Source organism: Struthio camelus, chromosome 18 (assembly GCF_040807025.1).
Source record: "Struthio camelus isolate bStrCam1 chromosome 18, bStrCam1.hap1, whole genome shotgun sequence".
Classification (NCBI taxonomy): Eukaryota; Metazoa; Chordata; class Aves; order Struthioniformes; family Struthionidae; genus Struthio; species Struthio camelus.
This window is the reverse complement of record NC_090959.1, coordinates 12,278,160-12,302,824: the sequence shown is the minus strand read 5'-3', so window position 1 is coordinate 12,302,824 and position 24,665 is coordinate 12,278,160. Positions and strand designations below refer to the sequence as shown.

Below are 24,665 nucleotides of genomic sequence, written 5' to 3'. Positions count from 1 at the left end.
TTGCCTTGCTTGATTCTTATTTGACATTACAACCCACACCTGGTGCACTTAAGAGCGACATACATTTGTGTGTAAGCTTCTTGACAGCACACCCTCTTTTTTGGGTATTTTTGATTGTTAACATATTTTGACAAGTTCATGTGACAGCTGTACCTGGTGGTACAGGCAGACATTTTTCTCTCCTTCACCCTGAAAATTTCTAACAATCCTGATTTGGCTTTCACAGTGTCTACACGCAGTACTTGACACTAAGGGTAAGGCACAGGCGAGCATGTAAAGGGTAAGACACAGGCAAGCATGTAAAATTGATGTTTTCACTTCTTGCCAGATTTTCTAACTAAAAAAGATTTCCTCCTGGCAGTTCTGTCTCCAGATATTACCACCCCATCTTCTAAAATTGTAAAAGCTCCTGTATATTTGATATCTTGTAGACTCTCACCCAGTTTCAAAGGGAGATTATATTTGCTGGGCAGGTTGTCAATAGAAGATAAAATATGAATGAAATTATAATTTTATGGCAGATACTGTAGCTGTAGCTGTCACAAGTACTCTGTATCCTCAATAGCCGCATGAAAAAACATTCCTTAACAATATTTGATTGGCTTTTGTTCCAGCTAAGCCAGGAAAAAATCCTCAAAATTATGAACATGGTGAAAAATAAAGAAGTGAGCATTGAAGGAGCTTTGCATTTGGCACAGAAAGAGGTGTATGCTGAAAAGGTAAGGTCACTCCTTTGATCTATTTTGCAAGACATTCAAACGTAAGAGCATACTCTGGAAAGCCTGCTCGTGTGTTAGGAGCATATCTGTACTTCTTTCAAAGATGTAGTCCCAATTTGTATAAACATATACACACCAGTTTATAACCAAACAGATCAGGTACTGGTGGCTAGACTCTGCTGCCACAGTTTTGCTGCCAGTAGCCTAAGGAATCGATATCCCCGTGTAAACGCTGAGGCTGCAGTGATATCATTACCTGGGCTGAGTAGTTTAAATCTAGATCAAAGGTGTTCACGTATTCATTAATCTCTGAATGCAGCATAAAAGCACCGTAACAATAACAGTACGTAGGGCAAAGTCCTTGGCTACTCACCGATGCTATGAAGCACCTCGGAAAACCAGTGGATCTTAGGGGACTCCTAGTGTTGCGTTGTCCTTGGACGGCGTGTGGTTATCATAAGAGGTTCTGTGATGGCTCATTGTTATGCATCTCCACAGGAACGGCCACACAATGCAAAGCCCAGGCCAGTGTGACTTGAATTCCAAAATTGCCCGTGGTTGGCTGTTACCCTCTGTCAGCCAAGAGTAGGATCAGTTTGAGAGCACAGCGTGTACATGAGATATGTACAGCAGTGCATGAGCCTTGTCCTCCGCTCGTTACTCCCAGTATTCCAGTATCTCTTTTATGGCAATCTTCCATCCTTTGTTATCAGAGAATTGCCAGAAGCGAAATCCTTAGAGAACCTTTCACTTTCTATTTCCCCTTCTGATCTGGATTTTTGAACCTGCCTCCCTTTGGGAGCATCTGCAGGAAAACTTGAAATCTTATGATATAAAAATGGCTCAATCTTGACAAGTTTTGCACCATAGGAGCTGTTAGTGATTTTGAGATGATCCTGATGCATCTTTCACTTTTAAAAATAACTTTCTAAACTGCTCATTAACCATTTGACAGGAAAGAAGTGGAAGTAGAATGAGAAAGAGAAGCAAAAATAAGTACTAATAAAGCAGCAAAACTTTTGCAGGAAGGCTGCAGCCAACAGCAGATTAAGCTCAACAGTATAAGACTATATGGACATATATTCTCAGAATAAGAAGAAAATGAGTTCAAATGAGAAAACTGAAATAGCTAAAACTAGCTAAAACTCAACTAGCTAAAATTAGCATTACTATCATTTTTTTGGTCTTGGCTCTGGGTGCTTTCTACTGATTTTCATTCTAAGCTTATACTGCAAGGAAAGAAATAACTGCCTGAGAAACAGGTTGTGATGCTTGCAGTTATGTGACATCTTCACCTTTTCTATATATGGCAGCTTAACGTTTCTGGACTTAGCCATCTGCAGAAGTGCCCAGCATTCACGAGTCCTATCACATGTTTGAAATCAAAAGTAAAGATTCTGAAACTACAGAGTTCCTCTTTAGGGTACAGGAGGAAAAAGTAAGCTGATAGCAAGACTTTAGGAGATAAGTGTTGGTTTTAAGAACTTACAGCACTGTTAAATGAAGCAGAAGAGATGGAAGAACAACTACAACGTAGATTTCAGCTTCCCCCTAATTTTATGACACCAAAGAGGCCCTGTCACTGCAGGTGAAATGAAAAGATGCGCCTTTGTTGCAGAGGAAATGTCCTGATTAGCAAGACAGTTTTGTATAGATTAACTATTCTAGAAGCAACATGATAGAAGAGGTTCCTTCTCTAGTTCTGCTATATTAAAGTTGTTATGATAACTAATTATTAGAACAAAATCAAATATAATATAGCTGTATCATGACCTTTCCTTCACTGCGTCAACACTGAGTGCGCTTTCCTGAAGAATATCAAATTAGTTATTGGCCATGCATGCGGTAGAGCTGGCATTAGAGACCAGATGACAGATTGCATACCCTCATACAGTGTGAACAAATATCTATCTGCCTTTTTACTGCACTCTGTTCAGGAGTTTGTAAATATTTTTCTTTAAAGTGGATATGGTCTTTTTTTGCTAGTCAGTCTGTTTAGTAAACCGCTTATACTCATCTGTTTTGAAATGTACTTAGTACAATTCCAAGGGCTCTGCTCTTCTCTCCCTGCTTGAACCCTGCCATCCTATTTTCAGCTCTCCCTTTGCTTCCCATCCCAAGCTTTGATCCCTTCATTAGTTCAGCAGAAGTTGTGGATATTTTACAGTTGTGAAAATCAGGCCAAGAAGGCACTTCCACACATCGCCACAGCTCTTCTACAAAGCCTCCAGCATTGCTTGAACACTGTTCACAGAGGGAGATTTCACCTAAGAGCATTACTGAATGTAATGGATAAAGATAATACAGTGTGGGCATATTGCTTTCTATTTTGTTTTTCAGGATTCGCAGGATTTGCTCACTGGCTCACAATTTAACTTCAGTATCTACAAATACAAACACTATCGGTGGCAGAAGCGAATTTTGCAGGTAATTTTATAAATTCTTTCCTTTGAAGAAATACATAAAACTACATTATGCTCCATAAATGATAAAACTTGTTTAACATGTTCTGTGGTTCAATATATGACCTCAAATAAAATCTACCAGAGCAGCACAAGATACTGAACCAGCTTTCTACCTTCAAGACCAAAAATATTCTGGAAGTAGTAGGTGAAACTTCCTCTACAGAGCCCCTGACAGAGCTGTAGAATGGACTTGAAGATCTAAGAGAAGATCTTTTCACCTCTAAATATATGATTCATCGCAAAGATATTTGACTATAATAGATTCCACCCGGGAGTTCTTATTTATTAGTTATCAATCGTAAATGCATATATATGATTTAAATGTGCTCAAACATTTGTCCCCTTTGACAGGGCGTCACCTCAGCTGCAGTCTCCGTGCACTTGAAAACATGTTCCTCGGGATACTCAGAAACGCAGGTCTCATTTAAAGTAATTGCAACCCAGGCATTCCTAATGCCCACCCACATTTTGCAAATCTGTCCCAAAATGTTGACTTCGCTAGTCATTAGGGTAAGATTTAATAACTTGGTTTCTAACACATTCGTTTATTTTCAAAAATTAAAGTAGATTTTTTAACAGGTTCACAAACCTGCCATACCAATAAGAAACTGTGTCACATCCCCTAAAGAGATACAATTTGTTTTATTTTTCATAGCCTAGACTAGGCTCTCATGAGGTGTAAATTGAAGCAGGTTTACTGACTTCAGTGGAGTCAATCCAATTAACTTAATTCCAGCTAAGAATGCAAAGCATTGTAAATAAAGTTTTAATTTAAAAATAAGTCTTTCTTTGCCGTAGATACCTATCCATCACAGCTTTCATGTTACGTGCACTTCACACATAGTATGTTTCTCAGCTAACGGTGCTATGTGAGCTGACTAGAAGCTGGGGACATCCTCTGGGAAACATTTAAAGATTCCGATAGGGGTTTTAAGGAAATTTTCCTTTTTGATCCTCGAACTCAGTCCACCAGCATACAAAGGAAGAATTGCGGTTTCGAGGGCTGACAGTCTAGGATCTTTGGGAAACATTACATTCCTATGTATGCTAAAATAAAAATGTAGATTTCAAGTCAAATACCTTATTGACTTACTCCGCTCATAAGGTTATTAGGTTTTTTGGTTTCACTCAGTGTTGATGATTATCTTTCTACTGTTTCGCCAAGCAGACATTCCTTTCTACTCCTTCACTGAGATTTTATCATGCATGATCAGAATTTTTTTCCAGAGGAAGGTTTATTTTACAGACTATGCATTTCATCTCTGGTTACTCTATTCTGTGATTTTTTTTTTTGACATTGTGAACCAATAAGGCTTTATTAACTCATTGTGTTGTAATGGGACCACATTTGCACCATATTAGAACAAACATTTGTCCGTAATACCTGACAGCGATTTCCTGATTCTGTAAAATCAGTGACTAAGACCTCATTTTGTTTCCAGGAACCTCTGTTTCACACAATTTTTCCTACAGTTTGAACAAAATGTGGTAGTGATTATGTCCAAATCATATATGCTAGAGGGTTTTTTTTGTTGTTTGCAATTGTTGATATCCATAAATATCCACCAATGTTTGGCAATCTCTTCTCCGTGGTGCCCAGCGACAGGACAAGAGGCAATGGGCAGAAACTGAGCCACAGGAAGTTCCATCTCAACCTGAGAAAAAACTTCTTCACTGTGAGGGTGACAGAGCACTGGCACAGGTTGCCCAGAGAGGTGGTGGAGTCTCCTTCGCTGGAGATATTCAAAAGCCGTCTGGATGTGATCCTGGGCAATATGCTCTAGAGGTCCCTGCTTGAGCAGGGGGGTTGGACTAGATGATCTCCAGAGGTCCCTTCCAACCTAAACCACTCTGTGATTCTGTGATTTAAAAGATTATTTGGTTAGACATAAAGCTGATAGCAATATGGAGTAAGTTATAGTGGGTGTGGAAGATATCAGTTTGGAAATTTGGAGTAGTTTAATTCTACTTCCCTAGTTACCAGCAGCCTTCAAGAGTTAGAGGTGGCAATGAGAATGGTTCTGCTCTGGAGATTTCCCACGATAAACAGAAATGAGGAAAAGGCCACAGCAGTAGCATTTGCTGGGCATAGGCTGCACTACACGGATGAAATGTGCCAGGAATCATTTATGACCAAAGGTAAATATCTAACTGAGGCAAGATCTGGATCTGACATGCTTCTGAATTTGTCTTCTCTGTAGGCCAGGTTCACTAAAGTCAGATAATATTCACATCTCATCGTATCAACAAAGCTGTTTCTGCTCAGTAGGGACTGACATACAGAATATGTACTGGAATCCATCTATACCAGTATTTAACACTAAATATAGATTGTGCACTGGGAAAGGAATAATATTCTTTTGGAACAAGAAACTTTTAATTGTTACAACTGTGAGACAGCAATAAAATAATTTTATTGACTTTTAATATCACTCCCTTCACTCTGTATACATAGCCATACCATATGTCTATCTCTATATACTATATATATGTATATGTATCTATATATAGGCAAGAAATCTGTGTGTAGGTCACATCTAAAGCAAAACACAATAATGGTTATGTCAGAAAGTCTATCTCACAGTAGAATCCTTTTTTTCTGACACAGAAGCTGCTCGTATAAAAATAACCAGCTTCACTTCATTTTAGTGCTGGGGCATAGGTTGAATCAGTTAGTAATTGAATCTCTGCTGAAATGGTCATGCTAATAGTTTGTGCTGCCACTACTGCTGAATGGGAAGTTTTTACACTGGGTTATATAAGACGAGGGAAATTTCAAAAGCAATAATACTTCAGAGTGATAAATTGATGCATATTTATTGAAAGAGATAGGGAAACACAGTTACAATGAATATATATTTGTTTTGTAACTAAAACAAATATAGTACAGTATCTCGGTGATGGAATGCCATTTTTTATTCTAATCACTGGCAAAATAGATACATATTCTGTGCTGGTCCTTTATCTAAATGCCCTTGCATGTTAATATTGGAGATGCTCTCTCTCCCTTTCAATGAAGAGAAAAGATGGAATCGAGTAATGAAGAACTTTCTATTCCAGATTGATTTCAACACAAAGACCATTTTTAACATTGAAAAAGGGATTATTAAGAAACAGTTCCCCTTCTCACAAGTCAAAGCCTGTGAAGATACTGAAAGGAGACGCTTCAGCATTGTGTTCCATGGGCGCCAAGATTATGAGTTGGAAGCAGTGTCTCTTGATGATAAAAGGAAGGTAAGTTTTGACAATGCCATAGACAGATAATTAAAACAAATAATATTTTGGTAGTAGCCAGCAGGTCCCAACCATAAATGAACGTTGTTATGCTGTGTATTGTGCAAGCACAGAAGTATGTAGTCGTTAGTCCGTACGTGTTCGTTCATAGAACACACAGAATGTGAGCTCAGGATAAAGTTTGGCCTTAGGATTTTGCTAAGGTTCACTCTGTGGCTGAAGATGTGTGGCCAGCTAGGGATATGATACACTGAAAATGGATACATTTCTTCAGCTATACCTTGAATGTAGTTGTTCTGAGACTATGATTAAAACAAGCAAGCAAAACTGATGATGACATTCACAGCTGAATTTTAATTGAAGTTTTCTAGATGTCTCTTTCCTCTTTATATAAGATATATTTGTAAAAATATGTTCATTTAAGAAAAATGAATGAGGCCATCGTGATTCTGTGAAAGAATAGCGAGGAATTCATCAGTTACCATCAAAATACGGAGAAATTGTAAAATTATCAGAGGAAGATAGCATATATACTATTGCTAGATCTTTGTGTAATTAAATGATTCATTGTTGGTTGGTTTTGAGGCACCTTGTGGTTAATTAGGTTAATTTTCAAAAAAGATTGCATTCAGCAGGAATACTCATAAAGGTACTTTTGTTCTATAGGAAGAACACTCAAATATGGCCCTGTGTAACACTTCAAATTCACACCCAACCTCATCTATGTTACTTTCAATTGTAGGCAATTTTTATACTGGGTTTCTTTGAGATCTCGAGATAAATCCGTGAAGTACTAGCTAGACTTGAACTGAGTTAAACAGAAACTTTGTCTTAGATTGCTTCGTATATGAATTACAAAAATAAAGTTACATTTTGCAGTAAGCCCTCCAGAAGGAAATTATGGTATGCTTCTCCATAAACAAGTTTAGGAGTAGAATAACAAATTACAATTAGGTAGCCTTGCATCATAGAAATGCACTATTTACTTTACATTAAATTAAATTATTCTACCTATTCGGATGCTTCTTATAATGTTGTTTATAGTTTTTATGCTTAAAGAAAAATCTACCTATTAATGCCTACCTATTAATGTCAAGGGAATTACCATGTGAAATATGCTCTCTACTGTCATTTCTTACATAGATAACATATCTTCTGAGCAGAGTTATACAGAGTAATTCATACAAGAGACCGGCAGAGTCCTGTACTGGAAGACCTGCAGAATGTGATGTGATACACGAAGGAGTGTTGGATTTGCAGCAAAACGGTTTTACGTCCACTGAATGGGTGAAGTACGAAATTTGTCTTTGTGGACTTCTGGGCTGTGGATTTTGCTAAAATCTCTGATAAATATTTTAAATTAAGATTTAAATTTTTTGATAATTATTTAATTATTTTTTAATTAAAACTTAGATGCCCTATCTATAGGAGATGAAAACATGGAAGTTAGGGTTGTTGTTGACCTAATAGCAGTATGCAATACAGTGAGGTTCTGGAGTGTGCCAGAGACTCTGGTATGCTTTCCCAATACAAACATATGATCGTAATGGTGCCACCATTTCTTGCAGCCCCTAAACTAAAACAAATAAGAATGACTTTGCTTCCTCTTAGCCTGTTACTGAACTAGTGAACTAGTCACAGTGATTTTGCATGGTTTGCTACCCATCATATAAACAGCCTGCTCTTCCCTTGAGCCAGCTTCTAAAATACTCATTCTGTTTTTATCCTGGTCAGGCATTTCTTGTACTGTCAAAGGAGTGAGAGAGAAAGAAAATCTCCCTACCAAAAACTAATGAAAAATATTAACATTGTAATTATCTGCACAGGGTAATTATCTCAAAAGACTTTACAGTTCACAGAAACTGTTTTTAATTGTCTTTAAAAGGCTACCACTGTATGTCTCGTAAACAATATCCTCAAGTGTGTCCCAGGATTTGTTACCTTGCAACATCTAACAAGTTGTTAACAAACAAAAATTGATTTTTATTCATCTTTTGAAGCAAAGCCCTGGTTGCTTTCCATTTGATATTAATCCTTTCTTTTTTTTGCAAAGTAAATAATGGTGGAAACATCTGAAGATCAGATTAAACTGTAAGTCCCTGCTTTAGAGAAAGGAGAGATCAATATAACTGCCAGCTCCATTAAACAATTCTTATCACTTTGACTGTTTATGTGGGAATAGATGCAATTTATATTTTATTTTTAATTCTTCTGGAGCAGCTAAGCTTATTTAAATTCCTCATATAACATCTTAATCAACTAGCCACACCTTGTACAGAAAGAGGAGGGAAATAAATGTCTGATAGAACTGACAGAATGATAAAGAAATGCAGTAAACCTCAAGATAAATGAGAATGCAAATGTTTAAATAAGAATAAAAAACGCACATAGTAAGCCCCCAACATTGTTGTTGAATATGAGGCCTTTATATAGGTTATAAGGAGTAGAACAGAAACTTAGAAGAGAGACTTAGGCGGAAGATGCTGCTATAATAGAAGCTGCATAAGGTCAGCCAATTTGTGCCAGGAATATTTATCAATTAAAGAGTAATACCTACACTTTTGGACAGTATGAGCCAAGTGACTTCTGATGAAAGCCCTCAAGGGCAGAATACTGTGACCCCCTTCTTGCTAAGTGACTCTTGGCAATGAAGGAGCCCAGGACCATTCAAGATGCACGCACAGAGGCATTTCCAAGAGAGAGAGTTACTGGACTATAAGACTGTGCACTAAGTTATATTATGGAGACTTGTTTGTAGCTTGGTGACAGTAAAACCTGGAAGACCTAGAAACTCCAAAGCCTTGTCATGTTATGTGCTACTCGGTCACATAGTAAATTCCTTTAAAGGCTCACAGTCCAAAGACCATCCGTAACAAGCAAATGAGGGTAATAAATAGAGTGGGAGGGACAGGGTGTAGATAAGAAATTTGCAGAATGTCTGTAATTTTTAGTCAATAGTCAGATCTTGTTCTTAATTCTAGCTCTCTCATTAGATCACAGGAACGGCAGGCAGGAAGTGCATATTTTATGTTTCAGTTTACTTGTGACAGACGAGACTAAGTCCTTATCTCAAAGGCTTCGTGCTTTAGATTGATAGTTTGAATTGTTCCATGGAAGATGCTATAGCAATGTGGAGACTTACTAACATTAGAAAGTGCTTTAACAAAGGCAAGACTCGTATAAATAAGTAGTCAGTGAAGAATTAACTGTGTCTCCATTCCTTGTCCTTCAGGTACTTGGTGCAACTACGTGAAGGAGAATTGACTTTATATTGCATAGGTCTGGGAGGAGAGAACAAGAATGCAGACCCTGTAACAAATACAATTAATTTATCAGGTGGTAATGTGAGTGTCAGCAAGGAGAATGAATGTGGTACCTTTTCAGTCCACAACAAAGAACACAATTATTTGTAAGTATAGTTGGTAATTAATAACTTGTTAAAGCAGAGCAATTGAAAAACAAGGTCAAGCAACAGAGAATCTCAATGTCAGCAGCGGAGAAGCTAGGCCGTCAAAATTATACAGACAGCCCCTTCCGTTGCTGTGCTATGGTTTGTTGGGTATTTCAAGGCAGAATTAGAAGTACCACAATATGGAATTGAGAAGATACATTGAAATACTGCCCACAGAGACTGTCTAGTGATCACATCAGGAGCCAGTGCAAAGATGCATCATTCGGCTTGATAAAACAGATGTGTGAGCAGTTTCTGACTCGTTTGTATACTAAGCACAATAAGGCTTTATTCACCTTTCCCCAAGGTAGAGAAGAGGAATTACGAGGTAACTGCTTCACAAAGTCAATATATGGCAAAACTTCAGCTCTCTAACCTTAGACGCCTAAGCAATTAACTCGTGTCTGAAAAGGTCAGAGTCAGCAGCACTGGGCTCCTTTGACGACTAAAGGTTTTGAGCATAATTCTGCTTAAATAAGACATATTTGTGACCGTATTAGTCAAAATGTTATTTACACTTCCTTGTGTTTATATATGACATTCTTAAATTTCAGGTTTCGAATACCCTTTACTGTCCAAAATAACAGGACGGAGGATGTTAGCAAGCTCCAGAATGAATGGGTATCTCTTCTAGAAAAGTACTGTCAGCTGTGGAAGGGTGGTTCACTGCCTTGGGAAGGACCTCAGGAATGCAGCTCCTCTGAGGCTGATTATGAGGAAGTTAGTGTGGCTCCGAATGAGCCCAGAGAGGACACCCTCTACACTGGTGTGAGTTCTGCAGCACCCAGTCCAAAGAAGTCTTCAGTCCCTGAGACAAAGCCTGCAGAAGAGAAAGTAGTGATAGAATCACCATCTCTTCCGCTTTCCATAAGTAAAGCAGGGGTGCCACCAGCTCCACCTGCTTTCCTGCAGCCCAGCAGCCTCTCTCCATTGACAAAGAGAACCAAAGCCTTTCACTGGGATGTTGTTCCTTGGGATAAGGTGAGGATGAGACTGATGGTAGCTATTAAAGAAAAGAAATGTAAAATTCCTAACATATATTAACTTACATATATAGTTATCATAAAAGTACAGTTGTGTCACAAGACAAACTGGATGCCCTTCTGTATGTTAGGATGAAACAAAGTGACTTTGTTCTTTTGGCCTTTTGTTTACCCTGTTGTGCCTGTATTTTTAGATTCAAAAATCCATCTGGGGATCATGTGACCCACACAAGAAAAAAATAGATGTATCTAGACTCTGTGATCAGTTCCAGATCCAGGATATGGCAGTATTTTCTGGCAATGAACCTTCAGTGAATCAGCACATCATGTTGGATAGAAAAGTTGCACATAACTTCAGTAAGTTATTAATAAGAACTGTGTGCTCCTGTCTGAAAACCTGAGGTGTGCACTGTATGCATTTTGTATTTGTAATTTCTACCATTTAATAGGCAAAGGAAGCAAGCTCATGCCTAAATAATCTTTTAACTTCAGTGCCTGTCTGCTCATTTATAAAAATAGACCTAATGGCTCAGTTGCTCTAAATATGGTCCTTAATGATATAAAGTGTAGAAGCACCAGGTGAGAGAAGCATTTTTAGAGTAGCATGTTATAATCAATAATAACAGGATGAAATAAAAAAGGGAGGTAAAAATGTATGCTGAATATTAGGAAAAAGCTTCCCAAAAATGCTTTCCATTAAGCTAGAGAAGATAGTTTCAAGGAAAATTTTTAAACCCAATGCTTTAGATATGGAATCTAGACAAGGTGAACAAGTACCGTAGGACAATGTTTTTATTTAAAAGAGCATAAACCAGACAACCAGAAAACTTCTCTATCCTTAGTTATTAATGATCTAGTATATCCCTACTTCGTGAGGTTTCACTCATATCATTAAAACCATAAACTTTTAGTTTTAAAAATGTTAAAACAAGCTCATTAGCTGTATGTAGACCATTGATCTGGCTTCCTGTAAGACATCTTGTTACACAGTAAAGTTCTCCTCTCCTTGTACAAAATGTATGATTATGTTATCAAGCAGTGATGCTGTTATTTTAGGGCAGGCATGTAAGATTTTATATGAAGACTATGAAATTGATGTCAGGACTCTGACTTCAAAGGCTTTTCAGCCTTTGGGGGCTGGCCAGGTGAAATAAGTAAACAGAAGCCAGTTCAGGAGTTAGCACTCTGAGCCCTGAGTTTAAGAATATTCATATAAGTGGAGATGGGTTGGTGCAAGAAGCCTCTGAGACACCTACAAACTGGGTTCCAGGAACTCTGCTGGCCTTTCTCTAGACAGGCTCAAATAGCTCAGGCTGTGAATTGGTCTTGAGTGGGTGATCGTGAACCAGATCCTTCCCTCTTATATCCCAGGTGTGATTCTGCCAACGGGCTAACCTACAATAGTCTTTCAGAGCTAACGAAACAGTTCAACATATAATCTTGACCTTATTGATAAATTGATGAAAAGATCTTTCAGTTACCCTAATGAGAAGTGATAGATATTAAAGGAGCAAGAGTAATTGTTCTTCAAAGGCTGCTGTGCTTTCTCAGAGGTGTCTTGCCAAAAAATTCTATAATCTAACACTGTTTTAAGAAATATTAGCTGTGTAAAGAATTTGGGGCAGTTAAGATTTTGAAGTTGTAACAATTTCATCTTTATGCATATTGATAAGAAAGAACACATTTGGAGAGCCTATAAAGTTTTAATTGGCAACTGTAAATGGAAATAACTTGTTGAAATTATTACATCCATTGACTAACCGTTTGAGGGGTTAAAAGGAAGTGAGCGATACAAAAGTGAAGATGTAGATAAAAAGAATCCTGTAATAGCACTTTTATCTGCTACATTATTGCAGTTTCTTTTAGGAAATTTCTTTCTTTTGCTTTGCAAATAGCACCATTCTCCCTTTTGATCCTTTTTCAGTTACAGTTTTTCTCATTGAGACATTCTACATCCATTTCTTAATCTTATCCTTAAAGTCTCATCAGTGAGAGTTTTGGCATGTACTTATTATATTGGACATTACTTAGATCAAAAGTTAATTTCATTCTGAAAATTCTGATTAATCTTCCAGCAAGTGCTGCAAAACATAGTCCTTAAATTAATGAATAAAAAGATGAAGATACAAAATGCCAGCAAGTTAAAATTTGTTGAGAATTTGAGTGGGTTTTAAAACACAAGTAAAAAATGGAAGAGTTCTGAGAACAGAGAAAATGTATACACTAAATTTAAGCCCAATGTATGCAAAAATACAAAAAAAAACCCCAAACCCTAAGCGATTTAGTGCCTTCTTTTAGACAAAATAATTTTCTGCCATATGGAGAACAATATATCAGAGAGACAAGAAACATCCTCCGGTTACCAAAGAGAAAAAATTTGGGAGACAGTATAACCTGTACATTAATCCAAGAATGTGTGACCTAGTGGGTGGAAAACTGCCTCTGGAGTCAGGGTACCAGCTTGTGTGACATAACTGATGCCTGTCACTCTTTCTGAGCCTCAATTTCCTGTATGTAAAATTCCTATTTTGCTTAGAAAATACTTTGAAATTCAACATCATGGTACTGTTGAGAAAAAAACTCAAGACACTGTTAGTAACTGAGTAAGGAGTAAATATATTTTAATTTTGAAAAAAAAATCATTGATAGTTTTTTTAGAATGAAGGAAAGCTTAGAATGAAGACCTGGACTCATCTGTTTCTAAGCATGGGCAAGTGGACTTTTATTAGAATTAAGGATATGTCACTCTATTCATCCATTTTTTTGCCAGAATTTCATAAGTATTTTGGAAAATGGGTTCAATAGCAGTATCATTTACAAATACAGTGAATTACAAATTTATAGGGGAGACTAGAAAACTAATTCTGAATCTGTGCCACAAATATTTTCATCAGCAATCCAGTTGTCAGAATATGCGTAACCAAGACGAGGAACTACAACAACGCTGTGTGACCTTTGTCTAACCAACAGAGAATACTTTGAGTTTCATTTGTTAAATATTTGTAGCTGATTACTTTTATAAAATCTGAAGACCAAGAATTATTCAATGGTTAATTTCAAACACTGAAAATGATCGAGAAAATCGTAAATGCTTTGAGGACAGTTTGTGAAAGGAAAGCACCTCAATTTTAAAATCAATATTTTATTATGAATTATTCACTCTGTTACAATCTACACATATCTTCCCACCTGAAGAAATACATGCTTTAAAAGGCATAAGGAGGCGTAAGGCATAAGAAGGCAAATGATTTCACCAGGCTTAGCACTAAAGCTGGATCTTATAACAGAATTAAAGGGGTGGAAGGTCTGTGAGAGAAAGAATAAAGGAAATACACTCCATTGGCCAACAATTTCTGAGAGCCATTGTTATATGACTTAGGCCACAGCAACTTTCTATTAACTGAAAAACTCTGAACTATTTTAGGATTGCAGAAAGAAATAGTAAATCATAGAAATCCTTCCGGATATCTCCTTCCCAATCCTTTAGTGCTGCCCAGAAGAGTTCTGCTGGCGCAGACTCTAGGACGATTTCATGCCGACACTGAGAAGCATGTTAAATTTCCTGACTTTCTCTGTTGGTCCCTTGAGTTCACTTCCTTATGTTTTCTTTTTCACTCCTTTGTCCTTTGGTAATTATGACAGAGATAGGTTAAAGAATAACTGGCATGACAAAGTGGTCTTTTTTTGGAGCAACAGACTTGATCTTTGCCTGCTTGGGAAAGAGAGAGCTTATTTCCGTTTGCCTTTTATACTGTGTAATATGAGCCAGCCCCATGTCTGCACACAAGTCTTAAAACATTACAAAAACTGCTCATCAGATATTAGAATGCCAGGAAAGAGTATCTGTCAATGGGGTTTGCCGTGGACAATATTGAAACATAGTCTTTGGGCAGCGTGGAAGAAATGAGCGTTTCTGTTTCCCGGGTTGCCTTCATTTGAGATTCATTTTTGTTGCCAGGACTCTAGCTACCTTCTTTTAAACACTAGAAGTGAAACAGAAGAAGCAAATGAAATCAAAACAAATGGAAGATTTAATTTCTTTAACCCTCGAAGTATTATAATATACAAATACATGACATTTTTATTCAGAAAAAATAGAATTTATTTTGACTACTAAGCTGAGTGCAGGAGAAATATATGGTAGTAAATACTTGAATCTCTTCCTATAACAGTATTTTGATAGGTCTGTCTTAAACATTGACTATATTTTGGCAGAAATATATTTTTGCTTGATTACTGCTATGTATATTTAAAGAAAATGTGAAGACTGAGTTTTCACCTTAGCATTAGCAGCTACGAAGTGAAAAACGAATTTTATCTGGGAAGTAAATATGAAACGTTTTGGTATTTTTCCTTCCCTCGAGCGTTTTCCTCCAAGTAATCTAAGAATCATTTTCCCCCAGACATTTTTCTTAAAAGTTTCCGAATAAAACCAAGCCAACTGAGAGAAAAATTATACATTATACATGAAGAGAGTGGTGGACTTACAGATGAGCAGATTACAGCACTAAGAAGGTAATCTTTGGGGTTCAATTGTTTGTTTATGATGAATGGTACCTTTTGGAAAAAACATAATTTTCTGCAAATAATGGGAAATTCAGGAAAGATGCTGCTATGGCATTGAACCTATCCTGACTGCAAATAAAGAGTAAGGGTTGTTACAACTAAGATTGTACAGTGTTCCCCAAAATGTCACTCTTCCCCATGTTGTTTAGGAAAGTGCGTTGCAAGAAATAACAGCAAGTCTGACATGATTTTGTGAACGGGTTACAAGGAGCAGAGTAAGTAGAAGAGTCGGTTGTGGCAGTGAGCGGCTGTGACTTAACGGGAACGCTTCGCAGCCTTACCTCCTATCACGGGGTCGCAAATCAGAGAAACATAAGAAGTTCTGTTCCCCTATTTAAGTATTCATTTGGAAAGGGGAAAGCAAATTGCTTTGGGAACGGAAAGGATATTAAGAGTATCTGTATTTCTTAGTGGCAGAGACGTTGCGTTCAAATTCCTGTATCTTTAAAAAAATTGAATTATTATATTGAGAGGAATAGATTTCAGGAGTGTAAACAAACTGTTGACATGTGAAATTTGTAGGATATGGATTGTATCTCTTTGAATAGTTTATGACCCAGGAAGGGAGCGGGTCCTAGGTCCCCGCTGTATCCATTATACAGGCAAGTCTCCATTCAAGGCATGTGACACCTGTGCCATTTTATTAAATGCATTCATATGAAAATTTGATGTAAAACTGCTTCTCATTTCAAAATAAGAAAACATTTGAATGTTTTGCTAAAGGCAGCCTGCTAAAAGATGATGCTGGTGAAGGAAGTCAGGAGGTAAGTAACCTATTTTGCTACCAACATCCCTACTTCTCGTAGCATGAAATTAATCTTGCCTTTGTAATCCTAATCCTAATCTCTACATCAACAGCAATTTTTAAATCCTTGGAGTTATGTCTGCACTTAGAAGGTAATGGGAACATGAAAAAAAGACGAGTAACACATATGGAGTAAATGTCATTATGTGAGATGGCTTGTACAGAGCTTGCTTGAACTATGAAAGGATTTGGAAAAGCTTGTGATAATTCAAAACTTTTAAGTGTGCCGGTGTTCTGGAGGAAGTTTCCAAGGAGCCTGAGTTGCTTTATCATTTATACTGACACTAGCAACACATCAGATTTTGAGCTAGTGAAAGGTGTATAGCTCCACTGAAGGCATTAGAGGTATTAGAGCTCTGCTGCCTTTCAAAACTGGCCCTTACTACAGTTCCTAATTGCAGTGATGCAATTGGTCAAGACATTGCTGCAATGAAATATCTATCAAGGGACAGTCTCTGGGAAATAAATAGGTAGGAAGGGGTAGGAAATGTCCTGAGTCCCGTAGCTCAGGGTAGCGCTTGTGATGTGGTCAGCCCCATTTGTGATGGCAGGCACTGCTCACCTCTCAGTCTGAAGGACAACAGCTACAGGTGCTCCTCTGAAATCAGTTTGAACCACTTGGTGTGTGAAACCGTCCCTGAGGCTGCTACTTATAACACATTTGACTTACACTGTGTTTGCAGACATACACAGATCCACAAACATGCTCCGTGCTCGAGCCCTAATACAACAATGCAAATTCAGGCCAGATCTACGCTCTGTTGAAATTAGTGTAATACCGTGGTCATCACTGATTTATGACGTCTGTGCTCTTTGCCGTCAGACAGTAATAATGATGATGATAGCAAACCTTGAAAGAGTTTATTTTTTACTTCAAGATTTCAGAGTCTTCCTTTAGTAGCAGTAATGCTGAGGAAAATTTTCTAGCAAGGGAACATGTAACAGATACTGGACGTTATATTGCTAGATGCTATATTGGATCAAGTTTTTTGTTCCTGGGATTCATATTTATTGACAAAATCGTGTGTGCAAATTTTGTCATGCAAGGAAGCCTACTTTCCCACCCCAATGGTTTTCAAAATGTTACTGAAATTAATGAAATGCATTTCACAATTGAGGGCTGGATCTCCAAGATAGTTCAGTGTCTTCCAGCTCCCATTCAGACATCTCACTTAGCTGGCAGACTTTTATTTGAAAGTGTCAGCACTGAGAAGTTTCTCTTATACAACGCACTGTAATAAAGCTGGCGTGATACGTGTAGCAGGACACATAGCATTTTGAAGACCTTTCCACTTGATTTAGGTGCCACAAGGGAAAACTTTACCATTGAAAACTATGGCTTCCAAACAATTGAGAACTTGTGGCTGCAACAGGAGTTTAAACAGAATATCCAGGGACTGGAAACTTACTCTGTGTGCAAATTATACCTGTCCTATTCTTTAAGCCTGAGCAAGAAGCTTAAATTCTACTATCATAAAATGCAAGAGTATTTAAAGCCAAAAATATGATTATGTTTTTAAGACTGTGACCACTGAGCAAAACGTTCTGCTAATGTATCCAGTGAATGTTAGTGGAGGTGCTGGAATATTATTAGGAAACTTCAGGACTTATTTTGATACAGAAACCTTTCTGTAGCTCTCTGAATGAATTCTTTATCCTGAAGTCTTAAAATAAGTAGCAGAGAACTCTTTATTTCTATAAACTTTAATTTTTCAGGATGGAGTGTGAGATTTAAAATTACACAAATTCCATTCTAGCTGCATCCATGTAAAAAGATATTCATGGAAGCACTCACATAGCCATGTGCTTTCTTTTCCATGGCTTCCATTGCCTAATGCTTTAAACTTTAAACTTTCAAGATAACCTGTTAGTTTCATTTCATATACATAATGCTTGAAAACAATTTGATGGAATATCAGACTCCTGATTAAATGGAGATATTTTCTGTCAGCTTTTTAAAAAGTGTTCTTTGAATTTGCCTAAAAAATTAAACTCTTTTTAACAATGAATAAAAACTCGCTCGTTTTACAGCAGATAATGTTAGCATCCAGCAGATGTTATTTTTAATACAGAGAATTCATTTTTTTCTTATTGATGAAGGATGATAAATTGAATATTTTGTAATCTGCTTTAGTATATCTCTAATAATTCAAAACCTCAATTGAAGTATCAGATTAAATTACTGACAATGATAAAAAAAAAAACCTTAATGTTTAAAATGCTGAAATCTTTGCTTTATCTTTAACGTGTTGCAAATTATTTTTTAATAAATTGACTTACTTTTAGTGAGAAATGTATATCCCTTATATCCCTCCACGTGAATGTTTAATCACACTTGCTACAAATTTAGTACGTAGTTTGCAGAGAAAGAAGAGATGATAGTAGACCTGAATGCTTATTTAGTATTCTTAACAGTCCTTCTTATATATCTTATATATGTTAGCTATAAGGTCTATTTAATTTTTCTTCTTTAAGATATCTTACTAATTCCCAGAGTGTGCGTGCTAAATAGGTAGAAAAATCTCCAAAGAGGGGAACTGTGGTGATGTGAATTTATTTTTCCAAGTGGAGCAATGTTTAAACATGTCCGTTTTCCAAAAATTTCCTGCTCTGGAGTACTGTGGGAGAACAGTCTGTTACCTCATTCCCAAGGAAGAAAGTAACAAGTCTGTGTTACGTGTCATAACAAAAACGAGAAGGGGATCTCAGAAGTGATGCAATGTTTACAGAGGCAGAAACACAATTACCCGCTTTTATTTCATGGGCAATTAATTTCAGACATAGGAGTCATACGGTGGAGCCCATTGCCTAATCACATCATAGCATGCGTATGCTGTGTCTTTATGTTAATTTTTCAAATCGGTTATTGCTGGTTATTGCTAAATGGACATGGCCTGCCCACCTGATGAGGTTTGTAATGCGTGAGTCTTGTGTACAGGGCACAGACTGGTTGACAGGTGATTTATGTGCACTGCATTTTGTTTATGAAATGAGGCCTTTCAGAAGTGGCAAACTGCTCCTTAATTTTTAATGAAGTTTCCTTCACTGTGGACTGGAGTTCCACCTACGGATAGTTTCATGCGCATCTCGGAGCATTTCTCCCCAAATATGCACATTGCAGGCTAGTGTCCAGGGTCATGAGGACCCGACTAGATTGATTATTAGTCCGAGGTTGTCTTCTGTTGTCTACAGCTGTGCTTTGGGAAGCCACTTTGTCAAAACTGCTGAAAATTGTATGCTGTTTTCAGTGCCTGACCTGAAATAACGGCAACTGGCTTTCACAGGAGCACCCACGTTTTTAATGGCTTTTGACAGGTTGCTGTATAAGTTCACTCCATAGATGAGAATAAGGCGCACACTTATCAAGTGCAGACTTAATGAAACTCTTTGCAAATTGTGGGCGTAACTCCTTTGTGCCCCAGTTTTACCTTTTCCAGAATAGCCCATACCTTTGTAAATTGTCTGTATAGCTAGAGATGAATGCTACTGAGTGTTATTTTCAAGCCGTATGTATATGCAAGTATTTCTATACATATATGTCTCTGCAGATCATTTTTACTTTGCATGTCATAGTTGGCTCATGGGTCTATAAAGTGTCAATGATTAAAAAGTAAATTTGCAATACATGAAAAAATAAACAGTAAGAAATCCCAATGCATGGAGTAGACTTATTATTTTTTGCTACAATAATATTCGAGAAAAAGGACATCTAATATTCACTTACTGTTTTACAGATATATGCCAACACCAAAAGATGTAGAAAGGTACCAGTCCTTCAGGGGGTCCCCTTCAGAGCTGCACGTAGTTGATCAGTTTATGTTAGAGGTAAGAAAACACAGCAGCCATTAAAACACACCACAAAATTTCTAGGGGCACCCTGTTCTAGATAAAACTACTACAAGGAGTGGTCATTTGGAACTTAAATTTCCTATCTTAGGCTGAATCAGTTTAAGAGGATTTATCCTCTTAATCAGTTAAGAGGATTTATCTGACAAAGAGATCAGATATATAAAAGTTATGAAGAGAACTTTTATCCCTTTGCATCTCTGAGTAGCACTCCCTCCCCTTCCTTGAAAGTAGGAACTGACTTATTCTGAGCTAGATTTCCAAACACTTCAAGTGTAAAGCTGTGTGCATTTAACCATACCTGTTCACAAGAAGTGAGTGTCACTGGTTTTAATAGCATCTGTCCCTGTGTGCATACACAGTGAGTTCTTGAATTTATGTGTGCAAACCAAACATGTTTCTGACACGAAATTTTTGTATTTGCCGTCATATATCTATGATCTTAAGGCCTAGAATAAAATTAATAAATGAGTACAGAAATTAGGAAAACTATGCTACAACCGAATTGCTCAATATATTATGAGAGATATATGCATGTTTGAGTATAAACATGAGTTTGGATTCCTTTTCTGTTCTGTTCTATGCAGATGTGTAAAATCCCACATTTAGGCCAGAGGCTAGATCTCCTGCTTTCCCTCCGTGAACTCCCTGTGAGCATGAGGGATCTGGAGCCTGTAAGTAACATGCATGTTTCATAGTTTGTTTGTAATAAGAATCTGCAGGGTAGATAGCAGAGGGCCAAATGGCCTCAATGCAGATTTCAAATCTGTGTAGCTGGGGAGATTTTTTTTTGTACAGAAAAACAGTTCACAGAATCACAAAATGGTTGAGGTTGGAAGGGACCTCTGGAGATCATCTAGTCCAACCTCCCTGCTCAAGCAGGGTCACCTAGAGCATATTTCCCAGGATCGTATCCAGACGGGTTTTGAATATCTCCAGCGAAGGAGACTCCACTACCTCTCTGGACAACCACAAGCCATAATGTGGACAATTCATACTATAATAATCCAGGAAGCCTGATGTATAAATATCATTTTACTACACTATTCAAAAGTAATGGGTAAAAAGGTTAAAAAACTTTAAAAAGTCAGTGTAGCTCCTGGCTTTGCTAGCCAAGGAATTGTAAATAACATGAAACTAAGTTAGAGATGAGTTATATTAGCAATGTAACATGGACTACGTGCTGGTGCATTTGGAATGCCTTTGGGAATCCAAAACTTGGGATGATTTAATAACACAACTGCCTTCTACAAAAAGCAGGACCTGAGAAACACATGGAACTGAGCTCAGATCAATCAGTGCAACCCTTTCGCTTGGGATGTTAGAAAATCTTTTTTTTTTTTTTTTTGAGACATTAGCTTGCAGAATTTCTTTTATTATGTTTTATTAATGATACAGTATCCATAGTAGTGGTTCTAAACAGAACACAGTAAAAAAAATGGAGTCATTGCAGGGCTGTTTTATGCATGTACATGTGCATGTATGCATTTAATATCATCCTTCTTTCACTAGGGTGTAAGGAGCAGTTGCTGATGGGTCTGGTAGTGCGATAAACACCCACAAAGGAGTGGAAAAGGACAGGAAAATATATTCAAATATTTATTTATGTATTTATCTATTTATTTTTATTTATACTTTCCTCATTGTTTGACAAATGATAAGACAGAGGGGAATTTCACCATTAAAATTTGTTCCCTTATGTGGGAAGATTCTTGCCCTACAAGCCGAAGGAGTTATTCTAAAGTCATAGATATTTACAGTGAGTTTATTGGACTGGCATCTCATAGAAAATTACTGCTTCCAAAAGACTGAAACAGGCTCTCCGCCCTAATGATTACATCATTAAACTGAAGGATGCAAAACTGACTTTGGGTCCCTCTCTGCCTAGTTCAGAATGACCTGGGTGGGGAGAGCAAATAAACAGTGTTTTGAGTCATATGGAGCTGGATCTCCCTGTTCCAAACTGCTGCCTTACCTGCCAGGCTTTACCTGTCCTTTGATTCAAAACAAATTATTTCGAAATAATTCTTTTTTTGTCAAAATGCTTCAAAGGTTTTGCTTTCTTTCTGCACGGGAATGAAAACACATTTTGAGAGTTGCTGCAAGTCAGAGTTGTTACCCTTTGTTTGGCTGTGATCAAAACCATAGTAACAGTGAACAAAACTCAGAAGGGGAACAGATGGAGAACACTGGGGAGATGCATAGATCTCTGACCTGCCTGGTATAATGTGACACCTTTGCCACCCTTCTCTGAAACCAAACATTTGAAAATTTGGAAGCTATAATATACTGATTGCTTTGAGGGATATTTATTGTTCATCGAACAGCTGATTAGTTCTCGAAGTACTTTCTTACCTGTGCACACTAATGCACATATATAATGTGTAGATTATACACCTAAAACTTCATTGGACAATCTGAATATTAGCTTTCAGTGGTGTTTGGTCCTGTGATGTGCTATGAATGTCTTAACAACGGCTTTCAGAGCTCCCACAAGTTTTGTCCTTTCCCTGTTTTTAAATTTTATATGTTGGTGGTTGATCAAGATAGGTGTGGCAGTAGAAAAATACATTTCCTAATTTAAAACAAAACTACCTCTTGTAACTATAGAGCTAGAAGGGAGGTGGCTTCCCTGGGGAAATGGAAATTGATATTAAGCTTGATTATTATTATTCTTCCTTGTGGGGAAACTGTACCAAGAATTTCGATAGCAGTCTTCTAGCTGGCATAAAAGACAGGGAAGAGGTGAAGGATGGAGAACCTTACACTGCACTTCAGGCTATCTGCTTCCCCTGCTGCCTGACATTTGGTGCAATGTGGTGCATTCAAACAGCAAAGTGTTTTTTATTCACAAGCATTTTTAAGAGTTGAGGTTGAAGTTCTTTTGGCAAGGCTGATTTGGCAGCCAGAAAGGATGTGACCTCCAACCAAGGCAGGGAAGCTGGGCCAACACTCGCTTTATCTTGGCGGCAGAATTTTCACTGGTCTTTCCTAAAAACCCCTGGCCTGTTCTCCAAAGGAAGTTGAATAGAAAGATATCAGCTCCAGTATGACTTATTTACTCCTGCTAAGAACAATGAGGCCTGGCAAAGGGAGGGTAAAGACATCATTGTTTTACTCATACTTTCAATCTGAGCTGAAGGAAGATACGTGTATTTCAGCTAATAAACCAGAAAATCCAAGCAAGTAAGCAGCTGCAATCCAGCCAGAAATTTATTGCTGTCTTGGAATACGTTTTAGCCATTGGGAACCTTTTAAATGAAAAAGCTGGAAAAGAGAAGGCTAGAGGATTTCGACTGTCATCTTTGATGAAAGTGAGTAAATATTTTTCTTGTCATTAAAATCATCATATTATAATGTATGTTAGTCATTAACATTAAACTAAGTTTTGCCCTGAATGCAGAGAAAGGCAATCATTTTTAATGAATAGCTAACTTTTTAACATCTGCTCTTGGTTACTCTAGAAACAAAATCCTGTTTAACAATGTGTTCTTTAACAAGTAGTGTAACAAGATGTCTTTCCCCATTTTAGATGGGGGCACTGTGCTGCTGAATACACTGTGTTTCTAATAAGGCAGAACACTGAAATGCTGTTTGCTCTGATGTTAAGATGCCATGGCTAGAAAAGACATCTGAGCTGCAGGCCGCTGGCTAGGCTCGAGTTTGGGTGAGGTGTAATTTGCAGCCTTGTGCAGAACACTGTCATGTGGATCTGGTTTCATTTCACAGTGGTCAGAGGCCGTGACTATGGCATTTCTTCTGTGAGGGTTGTACTTCTATGGCAATGGAGCAATTCCTTCTTAGCCCTTCAGCTTTTTACTTCAGTGCAAAGGTCTCTTGCAAGTGATACTACCTATTTTTTAAGGTAAAAATAGAGTAAGGTAAAAAGGGTATATTTTAAGGTAAAATATATTCACAAGTAGAATATAAATAAAAGAATGAATTCAAACAAAATGGACTTTGCCTGCCAGGGTTTTAACCAACGAAATGTATGTGAATCTATGCAACGTATGTTGCTTTTGGAGCAAGCGCCAGAGCCTTGGTGGATTGTGGAAGAGGAAGCGTTGTGTTGGGAGGTTCAAACAATGGACTTCACAGCCCTAAAAATGCTTTCTGGAAATTGGGAATCCTACTATACCCTTTAAAGTGGACTATTCTATTCCCTTCTCCTTCTCCTCAGCTTAGCTCTTTAGAAGATACAAGCTGATGTAAAAAACCAGCAGGATTATGTGTGTGCAGAACTGTTAAAATCTGCTGGCCATGTCAGAGTTCCCTCAGTCTCACCAGCTGCAGGCGTGCTCTGACGGATGATTGAATAGGGGAGGAAATGGCTGTTCTGATATTTTGTCTTTCCTGACACAGATCCGCCCTTCAAAAACCATCATTTAGCTCTTAGTTCTTTAGTTGTGTCTTAGCTGACCCACCACTTGCATGACACTAGGCTGAGTTTTCTATTAGCTTTAAGGCAACGGCTTTCCCCTCCTCATCAGAATTTGCCATCAGAAAATGTTGCCACTGAGCACAGGGATTTTTTCCTTTCCTCCACCGAGCAGTGGCAGAGCATGATCTTCCTATGCTAAAAAAATAAGAAACGGA

The 24,665-nt window shown here is 37.6% G+C and overlaps 1 protein-coding gene across 5 annotated transcripts in view; it reads left to right on the top strand.

Moving 5' to 3' along the window:
• LOC104150028 (uncharacterized) overlaps positions 1 to 24,665 on the top strand; it is an 88,333-nt gene that overhangs the window by 53,541 nt on the left and 10,127 nt on the right. For 2 of the 5 annotated variants that reach the window (XM_068912450.1, XM_068912449.1), the window contains exons 3-14: positions 615 to 719; positions 3,060 to 3,146; positions 3,536 to 3,694; positions 6,245 to 6,418; positions 7,562 to 7,710; positions 9,651 to 9,827; positions 10,424 to 10,850; positions 11,047 to 11,209; positions 15,256 to 15,367; positions 19,958 to 20,048; positions 20,657 to 20,743; positions 23,231 to 23,383. In XM_068912450.1, the coding sequence (XP_068768551.1) occupies positions 642 to 719; positions 3,060 to 3,146; positions 3,536 to 3,694; positions 6,245 to 6,418; positions 7,562 to 7,710; positions 9,651 to 9,827; positions 10,424 to 10,850; positions 11,047 to 11,209; positions 15,256 to 15,367; positions 19,958 to 20,048; positions 20,657 to 20,743; positions 23,231 to 23,383 (1,857 nt within the window). In that variant the 5' untranslated portion in view covers positions 615 to 641. The remainder of the gene's footprint in view (positions 1 to 614; positions 720 to 3,059; positions 3,147 to 3,535; positions 3,695 to 6,244; positions 6,419 to 7,561; positions 7,711 to 9,650; positions 9,828 to 10,423; positions 10,851 to 11,046; positions 11,210 to 15,255; positions 15,368 to 19,957; positions 20,049 to 20,656; positions 20,744 to 23,230; positions 23,384 to 24,665) is intronic. The other 3 variants (XM_068912451.1, XM_068912453.1, XM_068912454.1) reach the window with 3 other exon arrangements.